This window comes from Elephas maximus, chromosome 1, assembly GCF_024166365.1.
Source record: "Elephas maximus indicus isolate mEleMax1 chromosome 1, mEleMax1 primary haplotype, whole genome shotgun sequence".
Classification (NCBI taxonomy): domain Eukaryota; kingdom Metazoa; phylum Chordata; class Mammalia; order Proboscidea; family Elephantidae; genus Elephas; species Elephas maximus.
This window is the reverse complement of record NC_064819.1, coordinates 14,793,646-14,810,989: the sequence shown is the minus strand read 5'-3', so window position 1 is coordinate 14,810,989 and position 17,344 is coordinate 14,793,646. Positions and strand designations below refer to the sequence as shown.

The 17,344-nt window shown below is 45.8% G+C and overlaps 1 protein-coding gene across 3 annotated transcripts in view; it reads left to right on the top strand.

Annotated features, from left to right (window-relative positions):
- The first annotated feature begins 1,540 nt into the window (after positions 1-1,540).
- MYLK (myosin light chain kinase) overlaps positions 1,541-17,344 on the top strand; it is a 337,690-nt gene continuing 321,886 nt past the window's right edge. For 2 of the 3 annotated variants that reach the window (XM_049878326.1, XM_049878354.1), the window contains exon 1: positions 1,542-1,759. In XM_049878326.1, the coding sequence (XP_049734283.1) occupies positions 1,727-1,759 (33 nt within the window). In that variant the 5' untranslated portion in view covers positions 1,542-1,726. Of the gene's footprint in view, positions 1,760-17,344 lie in introns of all 3 variants that reach the window. The other variant, XM_049878336.1, reaches the window with a different exon arrangement.

The following is a 17,344-nucleotide window of genomic DNA, read 5'->3' as shown; positions in this document are numbered from 1 at the left end:
TGGAAAGTCCCAAATCTGTGGGTCAGGCTCGAGGCTTCTCCTGATTCATGTAGCCACAGGTGCTGGTGAATCCAAAATTGGAAGATCAGATAGCAGGCCTCTGGCTCACAGGCTGTGGAGGCCGACGACGAATCCCAAGATGGCCAGGTAAGACAGCAGGTAGGCTGCTAGCTCAAGTCGTGAGAACCAGAAGTCAGATGAACAGGACCCAGCTGCAGGATCCAGAGCAAGAAAAAACCAGCAAGCCTTGCCAGAAAGTCTACCAATATTGGATGCAGGCCACATCCCCAAGGAAACTCCCGTTCAACTGATTGGCTGCTCACAATAGATCTCATCATGGAGGTGATCACATTATGTCAGATATCATTATGGAGGTGACTACATCATTAAAAAGCTGCCAGACTACATCATACCTGCCAAACTGCTGAGGATCACGGTCCAGGCAAGTTGACACACAACCTTAACCACCACAGTCACTTTTTGAGGATGACGGAGGACCAGTTTATTATCTTGAAAACTGCATCAATTCATAAAAAGAAGCAAGTGTTTATCCTGTTTTTCCTACATGAATTTATCTCAGAGTAACCAAATAGTAGGTGAGGGTAAGCATCGGTTTATAAACGTATTCAGCTAATAAATGAAAACAAAATGGTAGAATTAGAATATCATTTTGCAGCCCTCGATGAATTCATGGGTCTTGGAATTGAGCATCAACAGCTGCTAAGCTCAAAGGAGATCCAAAAACAGACATCATGTGCCTCTCAATAAAGGAACATACCACCACCTATAGTTTTGAAACGGGATCAAACGTCAGTTTGACGACACTTACAGATCAGCTGCCAAATTGGAGAAAATTTAGAAGACAGAGGAACAAGCCGAACTGTTCATGAACATGCCTAAATTCTCCAACAGATAAATTATAAGAAAAAACTTGAAATTCACACAAAGTTTTTAAAAAATAGGCAAGATGTACACTTGAGTGATAACACCAAGTACGTGATTACTGTCTATAAAAGGCAGGATAGTGGGAGAAGGAAGGAAGGGATGGGACATATGGAGAAACTTCTAGTTTGGCTGGCAGATTTCTTGATCTTAGGCTGGGATTACAAGGACATATATATATACAGTTTGTGTGTGTGTGTGTGTGTGAGGTTATCTGTGTCTATGTTTTATTTTACAATAAAAAGTTTTTGTTGTTGTTTTTAAAAATGACCCCGGCCTCAAATAAAGGATTAAAAAAGAGGGCATGGGAGGGGCGGAAAGAGGATCCAAGTTAAGAGATGAGAAAAACTACAAAATACTTCACATCAGGTGCAAATTAAATATTAAGCAAGCCAAAATTTTTCTTTCTTTTATTGTGCTTTAAGTGAAAGTTTACCGGAGCTGGTCTCGGGGTCCTGCGCTCGGGACCCGGCGGAGGAAGAGCGCCGTGGGCGTGGCGGCCGGGGAGGCAGGTCCATTCCCCGAGCGTTATGCAAATGGCATGCAAACCAGCGCGTGTTAGTGTGGAGTCCGCAGCGTGCGTCCGGCTCCGGGAGCGGCGCGCTCACTCGCTGGCGCACGGGCGCGCTGGCTCCTGGTTGTCTCGCTTGCCCGCCAGGTCCCCGGGTCCGCGCCCGCCCGGCCGGGACGCGCCTCGCCGGCTCCCAGCGCCGCCAGGTTCCCGGTCTTCTGCAGACGAGCCCGCGCCTCGCGCCTGCGGCCGGTGCGCCCCTGCCGAGCGCCGATGCTCGACTCCCGGGCCGCCTTCGCAGCGCGGGTGAGTGAGCCGCCCCACGCTTTTGTCTTGGCGCGGTCCTGGAGTCGACTCTCGGAGGGGTGAGTGGGGAGCCGAGACGCTCCCTCCCTCGGAAGCCTTCCCCCCTCGGAGCTGGACGCCCCCGAGCTGGTGCTTCCTAACTCTCCTGCTGGAGAGGGGCTCCTAGGTGCGGCGAGGAGTTGGGGGACGTGAGGGGACGACAGTAATGACGCCCAGCAGCCCGGGTTTTCTTTTGGAGGAGGTGAGGTGATGGGGAACAGTGATATGATTGTCTCTATAGGAGTTACGCAAAGGGGGTGCCTGTGATTTGAGGGGTGCGAATCGCCGCTAGTCCCCAAAGAAGAGAACCGGGCTTTTCTCCCAACTTCCCAGCCCCTTGCACGACAGCAGTGAAAGTCCCACAGCCCAAATGTGAATCCCGGGAGGTAAGTCTTGCTCTTACTCAGTGCCCCTCACTTAAGTCTCTCCCCTCGCTCTGCCTCCTCTCTTCAACTGGGCTTCCGTTGTTAAGGGACCCTGTTCCCAGATAATTGCGACTAGGAAGTTTTCAGTGAACTAATTCCCAGGAAGCATTAGCTGTCAATAGTTGAGGCAGAGCTACTAAAACTGTCAAGACCCAAAGGACTGAATTTCTGGAAGCGTTACTGCAGACTTGAAGATGGGCTGGTGGGGAGAGTTTTCCTAGGAGCTTTGGGTTTGCATTCCCTTTATGTCAGGATGCCAAGGAGAAGAAGAAGGACTTAGCTTGGAGCCTAAAACTTGCTCCCTTCAAGTTGATCCCTTGATTCTGAGTCTTAGGGAACCACTGCGCCAACAGGGCTCCAGTGTGAAGCCTGGAAATGGTAAAATTAGTGATTACAGTTCAGGGAGCTGGGTGGGATGGGGGTACATCTAGGAGATGGGCATGGTGCCAGGCCTCAACACCTGGTTTTGTCATCCTTCCTGGCCCCCAAGTTCGAAGAGCACCAGTGTGTATAATACCCCGTGCCCCCTGCCTTCTGGGGCGTGTCCTAGAGCTGTGCCCCTCTGGGGCCTGTCCTAGAGCTGTGCCCCTCTGGGGTCTGTCCTAGAGCTGTGCCCCCCTTCTACTTGGAAGCCTTAGGTTCCTCCTTGCCTTAAGGAAATCTTTGTCAAAATGCACACTTGTCAATAAATTATTTACAAAAGGGGGCTCGAGAGGAGCTGGGATTGTTCGGAGAGCCCCCCCCCCCGCCCCCGCCACTTCAGCACATCATGTGTTCACTATGCCAGTCTTGGGGACATGTGGGTGCTCTGGTGTCCTTCTTAGGCTCCCAGAAGGCATTTCAGATTCTAGTTGAATTGTTTTTGTTTTTCCCACTTACTTTCTTTCCCTCTTCTCTGCTACTGTTGTTTTCTTTTAAAATCTTCCCTGCCCTGTTTACTGCGGGACAGGAAGGGTGATGCTGCTGGCACCGCAGTGCCCTAGGCCTGCGTGGAACAGTCGCTCCCGGTGCCCAGACTGAGGCTGACCCTTTGTCACCCGTCCTCAGTGGGAAAAGAGCTGAAGCTGGGGCAAGGAGGAGCACAGGCAGGTGGCCCTGGGTGGGGAGTGGTCTGAACACTGGAGGTCGGGTAGGGGGCACTCTGGGGGCATGCACAGGAGCCTTTTCACTAAGATGTGCATGTCAGTTGCCTCATTCGATGATACAAAAGGATGTGAGTCTTCACACACCACTAGGCATGAGTTTGGAGAACCAGCCACCCCCACAGTGGGGAAGGATTTGTGTTGGTCCATCCTCCTGTTTTGGTTTCTTTTGTGCAACAACTGGTCAGCTGAGGAAGGAGGGGGTAGCTGGGGCCTTGGAGCGGTTTTTCCTTGTGTGAGGTTTGCTGACCCCCCCCCACCCCCACCCCAGCAGGAGACTGCTTCCCCAGGAAGCAGATCTTGGGGAACAATGAACTGAGCAGACTACAAGTTCCTGGTCTAATTACTGTAGTTTGCTGGACCCATCTGCTGCCTGTGCCGCCACTACAAGCAGGGTCTCCCGGCTGGCAGACGGGCAGGAGGCTGCTGGGAAGGGTTGTCAGAGAAGGAGGCTGGCCTCAGGTGGTGCTGAGGGGAGAGAGGCCCGTATAGTGCCAAAGGTGGAGCAGAGGGGAGGACACCTAGGGTCTGGGCCCTGGCTGGGGGGATTGTCACCAGCCTTGGAGGAATAGAATGTGAATGTGCTGGGGTCACCTTGTACTCAGTGTCTACAAAAACGACCCCTTGCTTTTTTCCTCACAAGGTAAGATGGACCTAGAGTCTGTGAAACTCACCTAGTTGGTTTATTTTCTCTTTGCCTTTTAGGAGGTTTAGGAGGTGGGGATTTGAGAATGCAGTCCTGCTTGGGAGTAGGGGGTCCAGAGACCCTTTGAACATGTAGAGTTTTATTTAGTATCTTTCTGAGGACAACACTTCTTGATATTCTGAAAGTATACACTAAAGCCACTTTAAAGCCCAGCTGCTCCTGCCCCAACTCAAAATAACACACACAGGTTGGGAAATTAATTCTTAAAAGCTTCCTGCCATACTGTTCTATCCTTTCTTTAAATGTAGAGAAGTTTAGAGAGCAGCCCTTAAAAAGCAGGCTTTCCCAACAGAAGACATTGTCCTTGCCCAACCTGAGTATTCTTTTTTCCTGACCATCGAGGGTACACCCAGGGAACGTGAGGTAGGATCACTTGCATGGAAAACGTACAACTGGGCGCTTGGGTTTGAGTGATATCTGGGGTGGCCTGGGGGCTCGGAGTCAAGGAGCCATCGAGTAGTAATCCAGAGTGAGGGCACAGCAGCTGTCACTGGATGGGCTCCTGTGCCATGGGACTCCTGCCTCCTCCCTTCACTCCCACCGCCCCCCCCCCCCCCAGCCTCCTGCCCACAGCACAGACAGCTGAGTGTGCTGGTCAGGGATCTACTCTGGGTGCCACTCACCTGAACTACATGGGGTGTTCCACAGATGAATTCTCTGTCTCTTTATTGAATTTTGGCTTCAAACATTTCAATTTGTTTGACGCCAAGAGGTTGAGCAAATGCAGTTCTCCTTACAGACTCAAGGTGGATGGACCTCCATGGTTGTCAGTACAGAGCAGCAGTTGAGTCCCCTTGGCTTTGGGGCCTTGTTGTGTGTACCTGGCGTGCCAGAGCTGCAGCCCTTGTGAAATTCGCTGCAGAGCCAGCCCAGAGCTGCTGGGCCAGAAGGAACGCAGGAGGACTTGTTTCCTGTTTGAAGCTTGTCTGGTGTGGATAGGGCTGGGCTTCCAGAAACTCACTCCACTTTCTTTTCATTGCCTTCCTGCTCATTGCCCCCGGTGTCTGAGGCTGAATGCTCACAGTGGAAGCCCCAGTTGAGAGCTGTGAAAATTTTTGTGTAGATCTGGCTGCTCGGATTCCCCCTCCCACCACCGTCCGTACTTCCATGCCCTTGTCCCCTCCCCCAGTCCTCTGGGTCCTGAGTGCAGATCCCTCAGAAGACGGAAAGCCTCTGGAGACAAAAAGAAGAGGGATGAGGAGGGAATTTCTTTTTCTTTCAGATCTGCGTCTTGATTTGTTTTCTGGCTCTGCACTCCCCACCCCGCCTCGTGTTAATTAGTTAATCCAGGACTTTGAGTTATTTCTCATCTTTTGGGAGCCAAATGCCTATGATTTTGGCCCTCATAGTTGAGGATGCTGTTTATCTTTTCTGTTTTCGGAGACCAAGGATTCTAGTACAGAGTAGCTCTCCAGATTTCTCACAGAGGAGGCAGCATGAGGGTGGAATGTGATCTGTGGTGTTAAACTTGGGTTCACATTCATCCCGTTCGCTTACCGGCGGGGTGTTCTTGGGTATGACATTGAACCACTGTGAGTTAGTTGCCTTCTGACTCCTCATGTGTCAATGAGGGTGGTTGTAGAAATTAAATATATGAATATAAACGTTGTATACCATCAAGTCAATTACGACACATAGCAACCCTATAGGACAGAGTGCAACTGTCCCATGGGGGTTTCAAGTCTGTAATCCTTATGGGAGCAGACCGCCAGGTCTTTTCTGTCATGGAGTCGCTGGGTGGGTTTGAACTGCCTACCTTTCAGTTAGCAGCTGGGCCCTTAACCATTGTGCCACCAGGGCTCCTTATGAATGTAGATAGTAGACACAAAACCAGGAATAGCTGTTCCTATACATATTGAGTAGTGTTCTCTGTGTCTGTGGAATGACCTAAACATCAGCTGACAAACATTAATTATATCCTTACTCTCTGCATAGCTCTGTGGAGGATTATAATACAAAGGTAGTATACCCAAGAGACTTTGTCTATATAGGGAAACAGCGAACACGTATGAAGCAATTAGAAAACAGTGACAACGCGTAATTTCCAAGTTCTGCGGTACAGACTCAATTATGGGAAGTAAGAGTGGCAAGAAATTCAGGAGTTGGAGTGGTCAGGGAAAGCTCAAAGCTGAGAAGGTGGGCATGCGGGCATGAGCAGGACCCTGAGGGAAGGGTCTGCATGCTCCAGGGGAGGGGAAGGCAGGGGACACTGGCTCAGGTGTCCGAGGGCTCATGTAGTACCTTTGGCCCTGCAGGGAACAGCCACCCATGTGGGTCTGATTATCATCTGCAATTTATTTTTGGAACAATTTTCATTCAGGGCATGTTTTCGCTTTGCTACCCAGCTTATTCCTGGGACTAATTTATCTTAATTTTATACTGAATCAAAAATAATGAGCAGCCAGTCTATGGCCAAAATGAAAGTCCACTACCCTAGAAGACTTTGGATTTTCCAGTGCTCTGTATTCTTTCATCATGCCTCAAAGACTGTAGCTCATTTCCTGCACGTGGAATGGCAGACTTGAGGGCTGCAGGAGACCCAGCCCACCTGACTCTTGTGTTGTACCGAGGAGGAAACACTGGCCTAAGAGGACTCACCCAAGGTTCTTATCACCTCAATGTAGGGAGGATGGTGACGGGGATGGGAAGGCAAACAGCCTGACCTAGGCCAGCGGAATGGATAGGAACTGGTCGTATCATCTGCTTCACCTAGTTCTCTGGAGTCCTTAAAGGCTCTGCTCTTTAATCTGAAGGTGCACTGGAGAGCAGAGGTGAATGTTCCATACTTTACCAGGCCTGACACTGTGATCCTTACCATCTGTCTGCCTCTAGGGCCTCTGGGTACCTGGTTATCTGCTCACACAAATTCCACCCACCCTTAAAGTTCCAGCCTCCCTCCCACTTAATATCCAGACTTAATATCTATGGCTGACTCTCTATTCTGTGTCTGCCTTGGCTCTGGAATGTACCATTCTTCCTAGGAATTTTTACCTTATGAGAAATCCCAGACTCAGGCTGTCTCCGCTGACCCCAGCGGAACTGGTATTTGCCTTTCCTAGGGCTGGAACAGATGGAATGTCTTCCTAGGCTGTGTGAAAAACTGGGAAGGTGCGCACGGTTTGGAGTCAAGCCCCAGCTCTGACCCATACTGTGTAACTTCACCTTTCCAGGTGTGTGTGTGTGCTCACCTGTAGATGGAGAGAGGCACCACTTCTCTGCTCACCTGATGAAGCTGTGGGCGGATGAACAAGTGTTATGTAGCTTTTGCTCATGATACAGTGGTAAGGGGTGGTGTCCTGGTGGGCTGTGAGCTCCTGGAGGTCAAAGGCCATAGCTCATCTTTGTATCCTTACTTGTAATCCAGTGCCAGACACAACATAGGTACTTGGTACATCTGCGCTGAAGGACTGTCTGACCAGGTGGACAGAGGTGCTCCACAAAAGATTCTTGGGGATTTCAATGTGCTGCTCCATGAGAAGGCATTTTCTGCTTATATCTCATGAGCCTCAAGCAACCCAATATCCTGGGCCCCCATATGTGTTTCTGCAGGTACTGTTTTCTCTTTTAGGAACAAGCCTTTCCCTGACTAACTCCTGTTTATTCTTTGAACCGTTAACTCTAGGCTTACTTCTGGGAAGCCTTTCCTTAGTCTTCAAGCCCTCGATCTGGCTTAGTGGCCCTCCTCTGTGTCCCACAGTATGCCCAGCTGCTATGGCAAGTATCATTGAACTGAAATTGTCACACCAGACCCAGCTTCTTGAGGACAGAGACTTAGTCCTCACCTCAGCATCTTCTGAGATTAGCACAGTGCCTTGGGTATGATAGGTGCTCAGGTAGCCTTGGAGTGAGCAAGCGTCCCCAAAGCAATTTGAATGAATGCTGTCAGCAAGTGCCAGGAATGGGGATGAGGCCTTATTCTGCACAGGGCCTGAGTTTGGGGCAGGGTTAATGAGCTGTTGGAGCAAAAGAAATGTCCCCAAACAGACACCTCTGTACAAGAGGAATGGACCCCAAGTGGGTATCACTATGCAGTAATGGACAAAAATGGGAAAACAGTGGCTGGACTTGCAGATGAGGTGTGAGGAAGAGAAGAAGGATGGGAAGGCAGGAGGCTCGAGGTGTGTGATGCCTGAATTAGGTCAGAAGTGACAGTGAAGGGAAAAAATATAAAGTATGGTAACTGGATTGCCACGAAATTGATTGCAAACTAATTTGTAGAAAGTGTGGTACTGCCAGCTAACATTTTGGAAATTGTATCTCTAATTTTGATCTTTGGTTAACAAATAAAACAAACAATTTTCCTTCTCACAACCCTAATGATATTTCTGTTTTCATATCCTAATTAAACCAAGGCTTAAATGCAGTAGAACTTAAAATCTTTGGAAAAATTCTAGTGACTCTTCCTGTAAATAGATAATCTCATCCTAATCTGTTTTATATGTTGAAACTGCCATTTTCTTTTATTTTTAAAGGGCAGTGTTCCTGCTGATAAAATGGGTGAGTACTGAAAGCAAGCTGTCCTGAAAACTAGGAATCTCAGGTCAGGGAATTCTGCCCCCTGGAGTCAGAAGATGGCTGGGCCATTCTGCTACGTGGTAATTATGTGCACAGAGACCCAGAAAAGTAATGAGTCAGAGTCCCTGTCTTCAGAGTGTTAAAGGGTGAGCGGGATACAGACACACAGACAGCTGTGATGAAGAGTGGTAGTGCTATGGTAGATGCTTGCAGAATGCAAGCCTGAAAAAATGGCAAGTCATTTGGGAATTTTGGATTATGAGACGGCCAAGATGAATTATTTGTGGAGAAGGAGCAGCATAGTGGTGGGAATGTCTTTCCAGAGCAGCTGAGACGTTGAAACAGCCTGTCTCACAGGCGCCAGGATGCAGGAAGGGTATTCAGGAGGCATGCCCGCCCCCTCTTCTCTTGATAACACAGAGCGGGCGAGGTACCACTTGCCTTTTTAAAATTTTGTTCTTGTTGAGAATATACACAGCAGAACATATGCCAGTTCAACAATTTCTACATGTACAATGCAGTGACATTGATGACATTTTTCAAGTGGTGTGACTGTTCTCACCCTCCTTTTTTGAATTGTTCCTCCTCCATTAACATAATCCCTCTGGCCCCTAAGTTTCCTGTCTAATCTTTTGAGTTGCTGTTGTCAGTTTGATCCCGTAAGGATGGTTTCAAAAGAGCTCAGTGCTCAAGGCAGACATGCTTTACTAATTAAGCTAAACTATTGTTTGGTTTTTAAGAAGACTTCAGGGGGTATTTTTGGTTTAAGTCTTAAAGGTTATCTCAGATAAATCATTTCAGGGGTTCATCCAGCCTCCGTGGCTCCAGAAAGTCTGACTTCCATGAGAATTTGGAATTCTGTTCTGTATTTTCCCCTTTTTGATCATGAATTTTCTATAGAATCTTTGATCAAAACATTCAATAATGGTAACCAGGCACCATCGAGTTCTTCTGGTCTTACGGCAAAGGAGGTATTTATGGAGGCAATTAGTTACACATTCCATTTCCTCCTCCTATTCCTGACTCGTCTTCTTCCTACACTGCTCCAGGCAAATGGATACCAATTGTTGTACCTTGAGTAGCTGCTTGCAAGCTTTTAAGACCCCAGGCACTACTCAACGAACTTGGAGGCAGAACAGAAGTACTAAAAACAATATTAGGCCAATCAACAGTGATAACCCATGAAACCGTTACCCTAAACCTCCAGACCAAGGAACGAAATACCAGGAGGTGTTTGGTTATACATAAGCAGCCTCGACACCTACTCTTTTGTTGTTGTAAACATATGTATCACACAACATTTGCCAATTCAACTTTTTACAGATGTACAATTTATTGACAGCTGTTACATTAATCGGCTATGTAATCCTTAATCCATGTGATTTTTCCATCACCATAAACTGAAACTCAATACTTTACAAGCAATAACTCCCCCTTCTTTCCCTCCCTCCCTTCTCTGGTAATCACGAATAAACTTTGCTCTCTATGTGTTTACCTGTTCTTGTCTTTTTATGTAAGTGAGGTCATACAATATTTGTCCTTTTGTGATTGACTTTTTTCACTCAGGATAACTTCTTCAAGCTCCGTTCACGTTGTAGCATGTATCAAGACTTCATTTCGTGCTTTGGCTAAGTAGTAGTCCATGATGTGTATTTACTACAGTTTATCCACTCATTCGTTCATGGCCATTTATGTTGTTTCCACTTGCTTGCCTTCTTGAAACCATCTGGCCCATATTGACTCTCCTGGGGTTACTGGCTGTGGGTGACATTGTAGGTCAGAAACTCTTCATTAGGAGTGCTGTCTGCTTACATACCCTGAGGTTTGAGAAAGGGGAGCCTGGCTGAGCTGCTCCAGGGCACAGTGTCTGGTCCCAGCTTCATACACTTCCGGAAAGCAGATAATGACAACCGAGACAAGAGATCCCAGACTTTCATAAGCTGCAGTTTCTTCCCTGGGAACCCGTAACAGCTTAAGAGGCCAGGAGATACCTCCAAGTACAGCTGTGTACCTTCTCTGCATTCCTCAAGCAGCTTCCTGATGCACCCCACCTACTACAGAGGAGGTGTGGGACTCACACCCCTCAACCAAGCATGGTTTACACTCCTGCCCATTCGTCTCAAAGTGTCGTTCATTTGTGAGTTCAGACTGCTCATCCATCTAGCAGTGATCCTTCTCCCAGCCACATGGTTCTCCATACAGGGCTCTGTACACAGGGAACCTTAGTCTCTCCTTCCCAAGTCTTAGGAGAGCATGGTGTTGGACCACATTTCCTGGCCTTCAAGGTCAAAGCAGAGTGGACACTTGAAACAGTACTCAAGGCAATAGTTGTAACATTAAGTTCAAGTGATAAGTTTTGGAAGAGCCAGCCTTGATGCTGGGGTCATGTTCACTGTCTAGAGGTGGATATCCAGGGATCACTTGATCCAGCCCCTTCTATGCCCCACCACTGCTTGTTATACGAAGAGGACCTAAGACCCTCAATTACTGACATGATTTACTCAGCAAGTGTGTGTTTTATGTAGTTATTTCTGGCATAGCTTTGTCAGTGGCACCCTGAAAGATTAAGATATAAAATATATCATAACGTAATTTTACAGCTGAATGAGAACTTAAAAATTATCTAATAAAAGCTTCCTGGTTCTGGACCCTCCAATTTTTGCTTCTTAAAATTTATTTAATGGACAAACTGTTCAACAGTAGTCTTAATACACGCACATACAAATCTAAAGGAAAAAACAAAAACAATCCATAGCCTCGTTCTCTCTCTTCTCTGCCTGTTTTGGCAACCTACATTTCCCTCTTAGCAATGGTAGACATTTCTCCATGCCGTAACTTCAAATACTGGGTAGTAGTCCATTCTTTGAGCTTACCAGAACTTAACGAGTTCATTGCTATTGAACATTTAGAATGTAGCCATGCTGTGATTATTTATAAATAAGGTTTTCAGATATGTCTTTGTGTATGTCTTTGTATACAACTGATTATTTTGTTATTATAGATTATTGGGAATGAAATTTCTGGGTCAAAGGTTGTGAATATTTCTGAGGCTTTCGATTTAAAGTGTATGCTAAATTGCCCTCAAGAAGTTATTGCCAGTGTATCCTTCCACCAGCAGGATATGCGATGGTAATAGCTACCACATACTGAATTCTATCTATGTGCCAGAAACTGTATTAAGTGTTTTACATACATAATTTCATTCCCCATAGTCATTATTATGAAGCAGGTGGTATCTCCATTTTAGAGATAACAAAACTGAAGTTGGGTGAGATCTTATAATTTGCCCAGTATCGCTTAGCTCCGTGCTTCTCATCTGGGGGCGGGGTAACAATTTTACCATTTATGGACATCTGGCAATATTTGGAGGCGTTTTGGAGGCCCCGGGTTGTGCAGACACCTAAGTGTTTGACTACTAACCAAAAGTTCGGCGGTTTGAATCTACCCAGAGGTACTTTGGAAGACAGGCCTGGCAATCTACTCTTGAAAGATCACAGCCGTTGAAAACTCTGTGGAGCACACGGTTCCACTCTGACACACATGGGAGGACGTGAGTTGGAATCGACCTGACAGGACCTGGTTTTTTCTGGTTAAGAGGCATTTTTAGTTGTTACAACTTGGGTGCTACTGGCATCTCGTAGGTGGAGGCCAGGGATGCTGCTAAACAGCCTACAACGCACAGGATAGCCGCCCCCCTCCAACAATAAAGAATTATCTGGCCTCAAATGTCAATAGATCTATGGTTGATGTGGAAAACGTCAGAGCCAGGATTCAAACCCACATCTCCCTGACTCTGAAGCCGAGGCTCTCACCCGCAGTTATACTGACCACAGGAGAGGATTAGTATCCCTATATCCTTCGCACACTGAATGTTGTAACTTCTTAAATCTTTGCCAGTTTGGTAAGTGGAAAGTAGATTTTTACTTTTTTATTTATATTTCTCTGTTTATAGTGAGGCTAGACATTTTTTGAATGTTTCTGGACATTCGTATTTCGTTTGTGAATTGCCTCTTATCTTCTCTTCTGAGATGCTTATTTTTGTTGTTGATCGCTCTTTATACATTTAGTCCAGAATCACAGCACACACTGCTCAGAGAGGCTGTGAATACGAAACGTTGTTGAAGGCCTGTGTTAAACACTGTCTGTCTTTAGTGGACAGAATCTCCTACGAGAATTCAGAATACTTGGTGTTATGGATTGAATTTATGTCTCCCCTAGTCCAAAAATATGTTGTAAATCCTACTACATCTGTGGTTATAATCCCATGTGGGAATGGGTTTTCTTTATTAATGAGACAGTATTAGTACAGCGTGTGTTTTAAATCAATCTCCTTTGAGATATAAAAGAGCAGATTAAGCAAGCAAAGATGGGGGAAGATAAATGCCACGCCACATGACGATCACCAGGGGGCCGAGAAACAGAACCTGTAAAAAGACAGGGACCTTCCCACAAAGCCTTTCCCTAGAGCCGGAGCCCTGAATTCAGACTTCTAGCCGCCTAGAAACTAAGAGAAAAAAAATTGCTGTTCGTTGAAGCCACCCACTTGTGGACTTCTGTTATAGCAGCACTAGCTGATTAAGGCAGCTGGCTTTTAGTCTGCCTTCATATTTTACCAGACATAGGATGTTGGGAAAATCACTTTGTGTTCTTAATCCCCAAACTCCCTATTGTGAAATGTCAATATCATCTACCTTTCCTGCCTTTGCTGGTTGTTGAGGTTAAATAAGATGTGTGATAAAGTGCTTTTGAGACTGTAACATAATAAACACTTGTAAATTGATGATAATGGTGATGATTAATTATATTTATTTTTTGACTGTCCCAGCCTGCTCTACCTCTTCTTACCTCATGCCTGTGTTGGTAGCATCTTCTCTGTTGCTTGTCATCTGTAGCTTTGAGTGGGTCTTCTCTAGAGTACCGGGCCCTGCACCTGGGGATATATTTAAATATCAGTGTTCTTTGAATGTAACATCATTTTACGTTGTTGAGGGTCCTTGTCTTAGTTACCTAGTGCTGCCGTAACCAAAATACTACAAGTGGGCAGCCTTAAAGAACAGAAATTTATTTTCTCACAGTTCAGGGGGCTAGAAATTTGAATTCAGGGTGTGGCTCTAGGGAGAGGACCTTCATTATCTCTTTCAGTATCTAGTAGCTGGCAATCCTTGGAGTTTCTGGGCTTGTGGATTCATCTCCCTCTATTTTTAGATAGTATCTATCTTCCCCATCTCTGCGAGTATCTCTGTGTCTAGGCTGCTTTTTACATAACTTGGAAGTGGTTAGGTTTGGGATCCATTCTCCACTGGTATGACCTCAACTGATTGATTGATTACATTAGATTGCATTATGGAAGGTGATTTTACATTACATTAAATTACATTATGAAAGTTGAGTACGTTGCATTATGTTAGATGTAAAGTAATTACATTATAGTACATTAGATTACAATTAGATTATACCCACAGGTATAGCGGTTAAGATTCTAACACATATTTTGGGAGGACATAGTTCAATCCATAACAGCCCTGGAATTTTGTTTTAGTGGCTCTTACCTGTGCCCAGGGGAAGGGGAGATGAAGGGGAGCTAGCCCCGTGTCATATAGAGGAGAGAGGGAAGGGGTGCTTTTGGTATAAGATAACCTTTGTCGCCCTTCGCATTGAAGGGTGGTGGCTGCGAAGTTAAGCTTCAGGGCCTTGAATCCTAGGTGGAACAGTTAGTCACTGTCTAACTTGATCACTTTCCTCCTATCCCATAAGCTTTTCTCTAGACTCCTACAAACATATTGGACAGTTACCCAGGAGAAAAAAAAATTGCATAGCCTTATTTCTAGGAAAATTCAATTTAATCAGTATTTATGGAGAGCCCACCATGCTAGATGCTACTGAGGAGAGGGACAAAGCATATAAGATGTCATATTTATATAGCTGGAAGAAACCACAGCAGCGGCCTAATTCACTTTCCTTGTTTTTCAAGCCGAGGATAAGAAAGTGGTCTAAAGTCACTCAGCTGCTCAGTGGCAGGACTAGAACAAGAACTCACATCTCCTGACTCTTGGCCAAAGTCCTCTCCATTAACCTGGACTTATGTATATATTCTTTTTCTTTAGAGTGTAGTACAGCCGTAGTCAAGGGCTCCAGTGAATGCAACCAGGTTCCACAGTTAGTGGATTTTCAGAGAGGAAGGGTACAGTCAGATAGAGACCTCTTCATTAGGACCTTACCCTACAGTTGTTCCCTTCTTTATTTCTTCAATCTCTCCCTTTCTGGAAGAAGCAAAGTGTTCCATTCTGTTATGGTTTGAATTGTGTCCCCCCAAAAATATGTGTTGTAAATCCTAACTTCTATGCCTGTGCGTATAATCCCATTTGGGAATGGGTTGTCTTTGTTATATTAATGAGACAAGATTAGTGTAGGGTGTGTTTTAAATCAATCTCTTTTGAGATCTAAAAGAGATTAAATAAGCAAGTGAGAAAAGCATCAGTGGGAAAAGAGAGATGCGAAGCCACATGAAGACTGCATAGGAACAGAAGCGCAGAAGAGAACAGGACCTTCCTCCGGAGCCTGCAGAGAGAGAAAGCCTTCACGTAGAGCTTGCTTTCTGAATGCAGACCTCTAGCCTTCTAAACTGTGAAAAAATAAATTTGTTAGAGCCACCCATTTGTGGTATTTCTGTTATAGCAACACTAGATAACTAAGATAGAACTTAGTACTGAGAGAGTGGGGTGCTGCTCTAACAGGTAACCTAAAATATGGAAGCGGCTTTGGAATTGGGTAAAGGGTAGAGGCTGGAAGAGTTTTAAGATGCCTGATAGTAAAAGCCTAGATTGCTTTGAAAAGACTGTTGGTAGAATTATGGATAGCAAAGGCGGTTCTAGTGAGGGCTCAGAAGGAAGTGAGAAGAGCTATAGAGACAGCCTCTAGTCTTGGAGACTTAGGGAATGCATATGGCACCAACAACAGAATGTTGCTAGAAATCTGAGGTTAAATATGCTTCTGGTGAGGTTTTAAAAAAAATGAACATGTGACTGGGCGACGGAAGAAGGACAATGCTTTTTATGCAGCGCCAAAGAACTCGTCTGAATTATGTTCAGATGTTTGTTGGAAGGTAGAACTTGTAAGTGATGAACTTGGATATCTGGCTGACAAGATTTCTAAACAAGATCTTTAAGGGGCCACATGGTTTCTCCTTGCTGCTTATAGTCAAATCCAAGGGGAAACAGATGGACTTAAAAGTGAACTGCGCAAAATGAAATCAGAGCATAAAGATCTGGAAAATTCTATTGTACAAACTAAGGACACATGCCCTAGAATTTTCACCAAGAACACAGTCTTTTGTTAAAGAGATTAAGCTTGTGACTGGTGAATCTAACCAACTACCACAACAGAAAACTCATCAGCTTAGAATGAAGGGGACAGAGAATGAAAGGAAAGAAAGCGGTCTGCCTCTTGGAATTCTACTGGCAGGAAACAGTCCAAAGGAGCTGTATCTCTTGGCCTCCAAGAACAGAAAAGGACCATCACAGGAGCAGCTCAGAGATCAACAGAACTGTTGGAAGGAGCATGGGGAAAGCAGGACCTTACCCTGTTTCAAAGCGTAAAGCCACAGCCTCCTAGGTTTAAAAGAGTCAGATCTTTACCAGCTGGGTTCCAGAGTGTGGGACTGCTGTTAAGGCGTGCCAAAAGAATGGGTCTGCTGCCCAAAGCTGAGGGTGTGGGGCTGACATGCCCAAAAGGGCAGAAGAACAGGGCCTGCCAGGGCTGAGGGGGTGGGGTTGCCACTCAGATGGACTAAGAGAATGGGGCTGCCCAAAGCTTAGGGAGCCGAGTTGCCATCCCAGCGGGCCTAGAAGGTGGGGCTGTAGCCCAGGACTGGTGGGCCTACACTTCAAATCCAGAGAGCGTGGCCAACACCCACCTGGAGAATGGGGCCATTGCCCAGAGGGTGTCAAAGAACAGAGGATTATTTTCAAGCCTTGAGAGCTAACGAAAATTGTTCTGCTGGGGTGGCATAGCAGCACTAAGGCTGCTAACCAAAAGGTCAGCAATTTGAATCTACCAGGCGCTCCTTGGAAACTCTATGGGGTGGTTGTACTCTGTCCTGCAGGGTCGCTATGAGTTGGAATTGACTCGACAACAGCGAGTTTTTGGGTTTTTTTTGGTGTTCCTTATCCCTTGCTTCCCTTCAATTTCTACCATTTGTAATGGACATGTCTACCTTATGCTTATTCCACCCTTGTACTTTGGAAACAGATATCTTGTAATCTAGTTTTCAGCGTTTCACAGATGAAGAGAAGTTTTGCCTCAGGATGAAATATGCTTAAAGTCTCACCCATTATTTGATTTAGATGATTCAGAAAATGAGATTTTAGATTTGGAGTTGATTTAAGACTTTGGGGATGACGTGATGGGATGAATGTGTTTTGCATGTGGCAAGGACATGCATTTGGGGGGGCCAAAGGGTAGAATGTTATCGATTGAATTATATCCCCCCAAAATATGTGTTGTAAATCCTAACTTCTATGCCAGTGGTTATAATCCCATTTGGAACTGGGTTGTTTTTGTTATGTTAATGGAGAGGATTAGTGTAGGGTGTGTTTTAAACCAATTTCTTTTTTTTTTTAAATAATTTTTATTGTGCTTTAAGTGAAAGTTTACAAATCAAGTCAGTCTCTCACATGTAAACTTATATACACCTTACTACATACTCCCATTTACTCTCCCCCTAATGAGTCAGCCTGCTCCCTCCCTCCAGCCTTTGCAT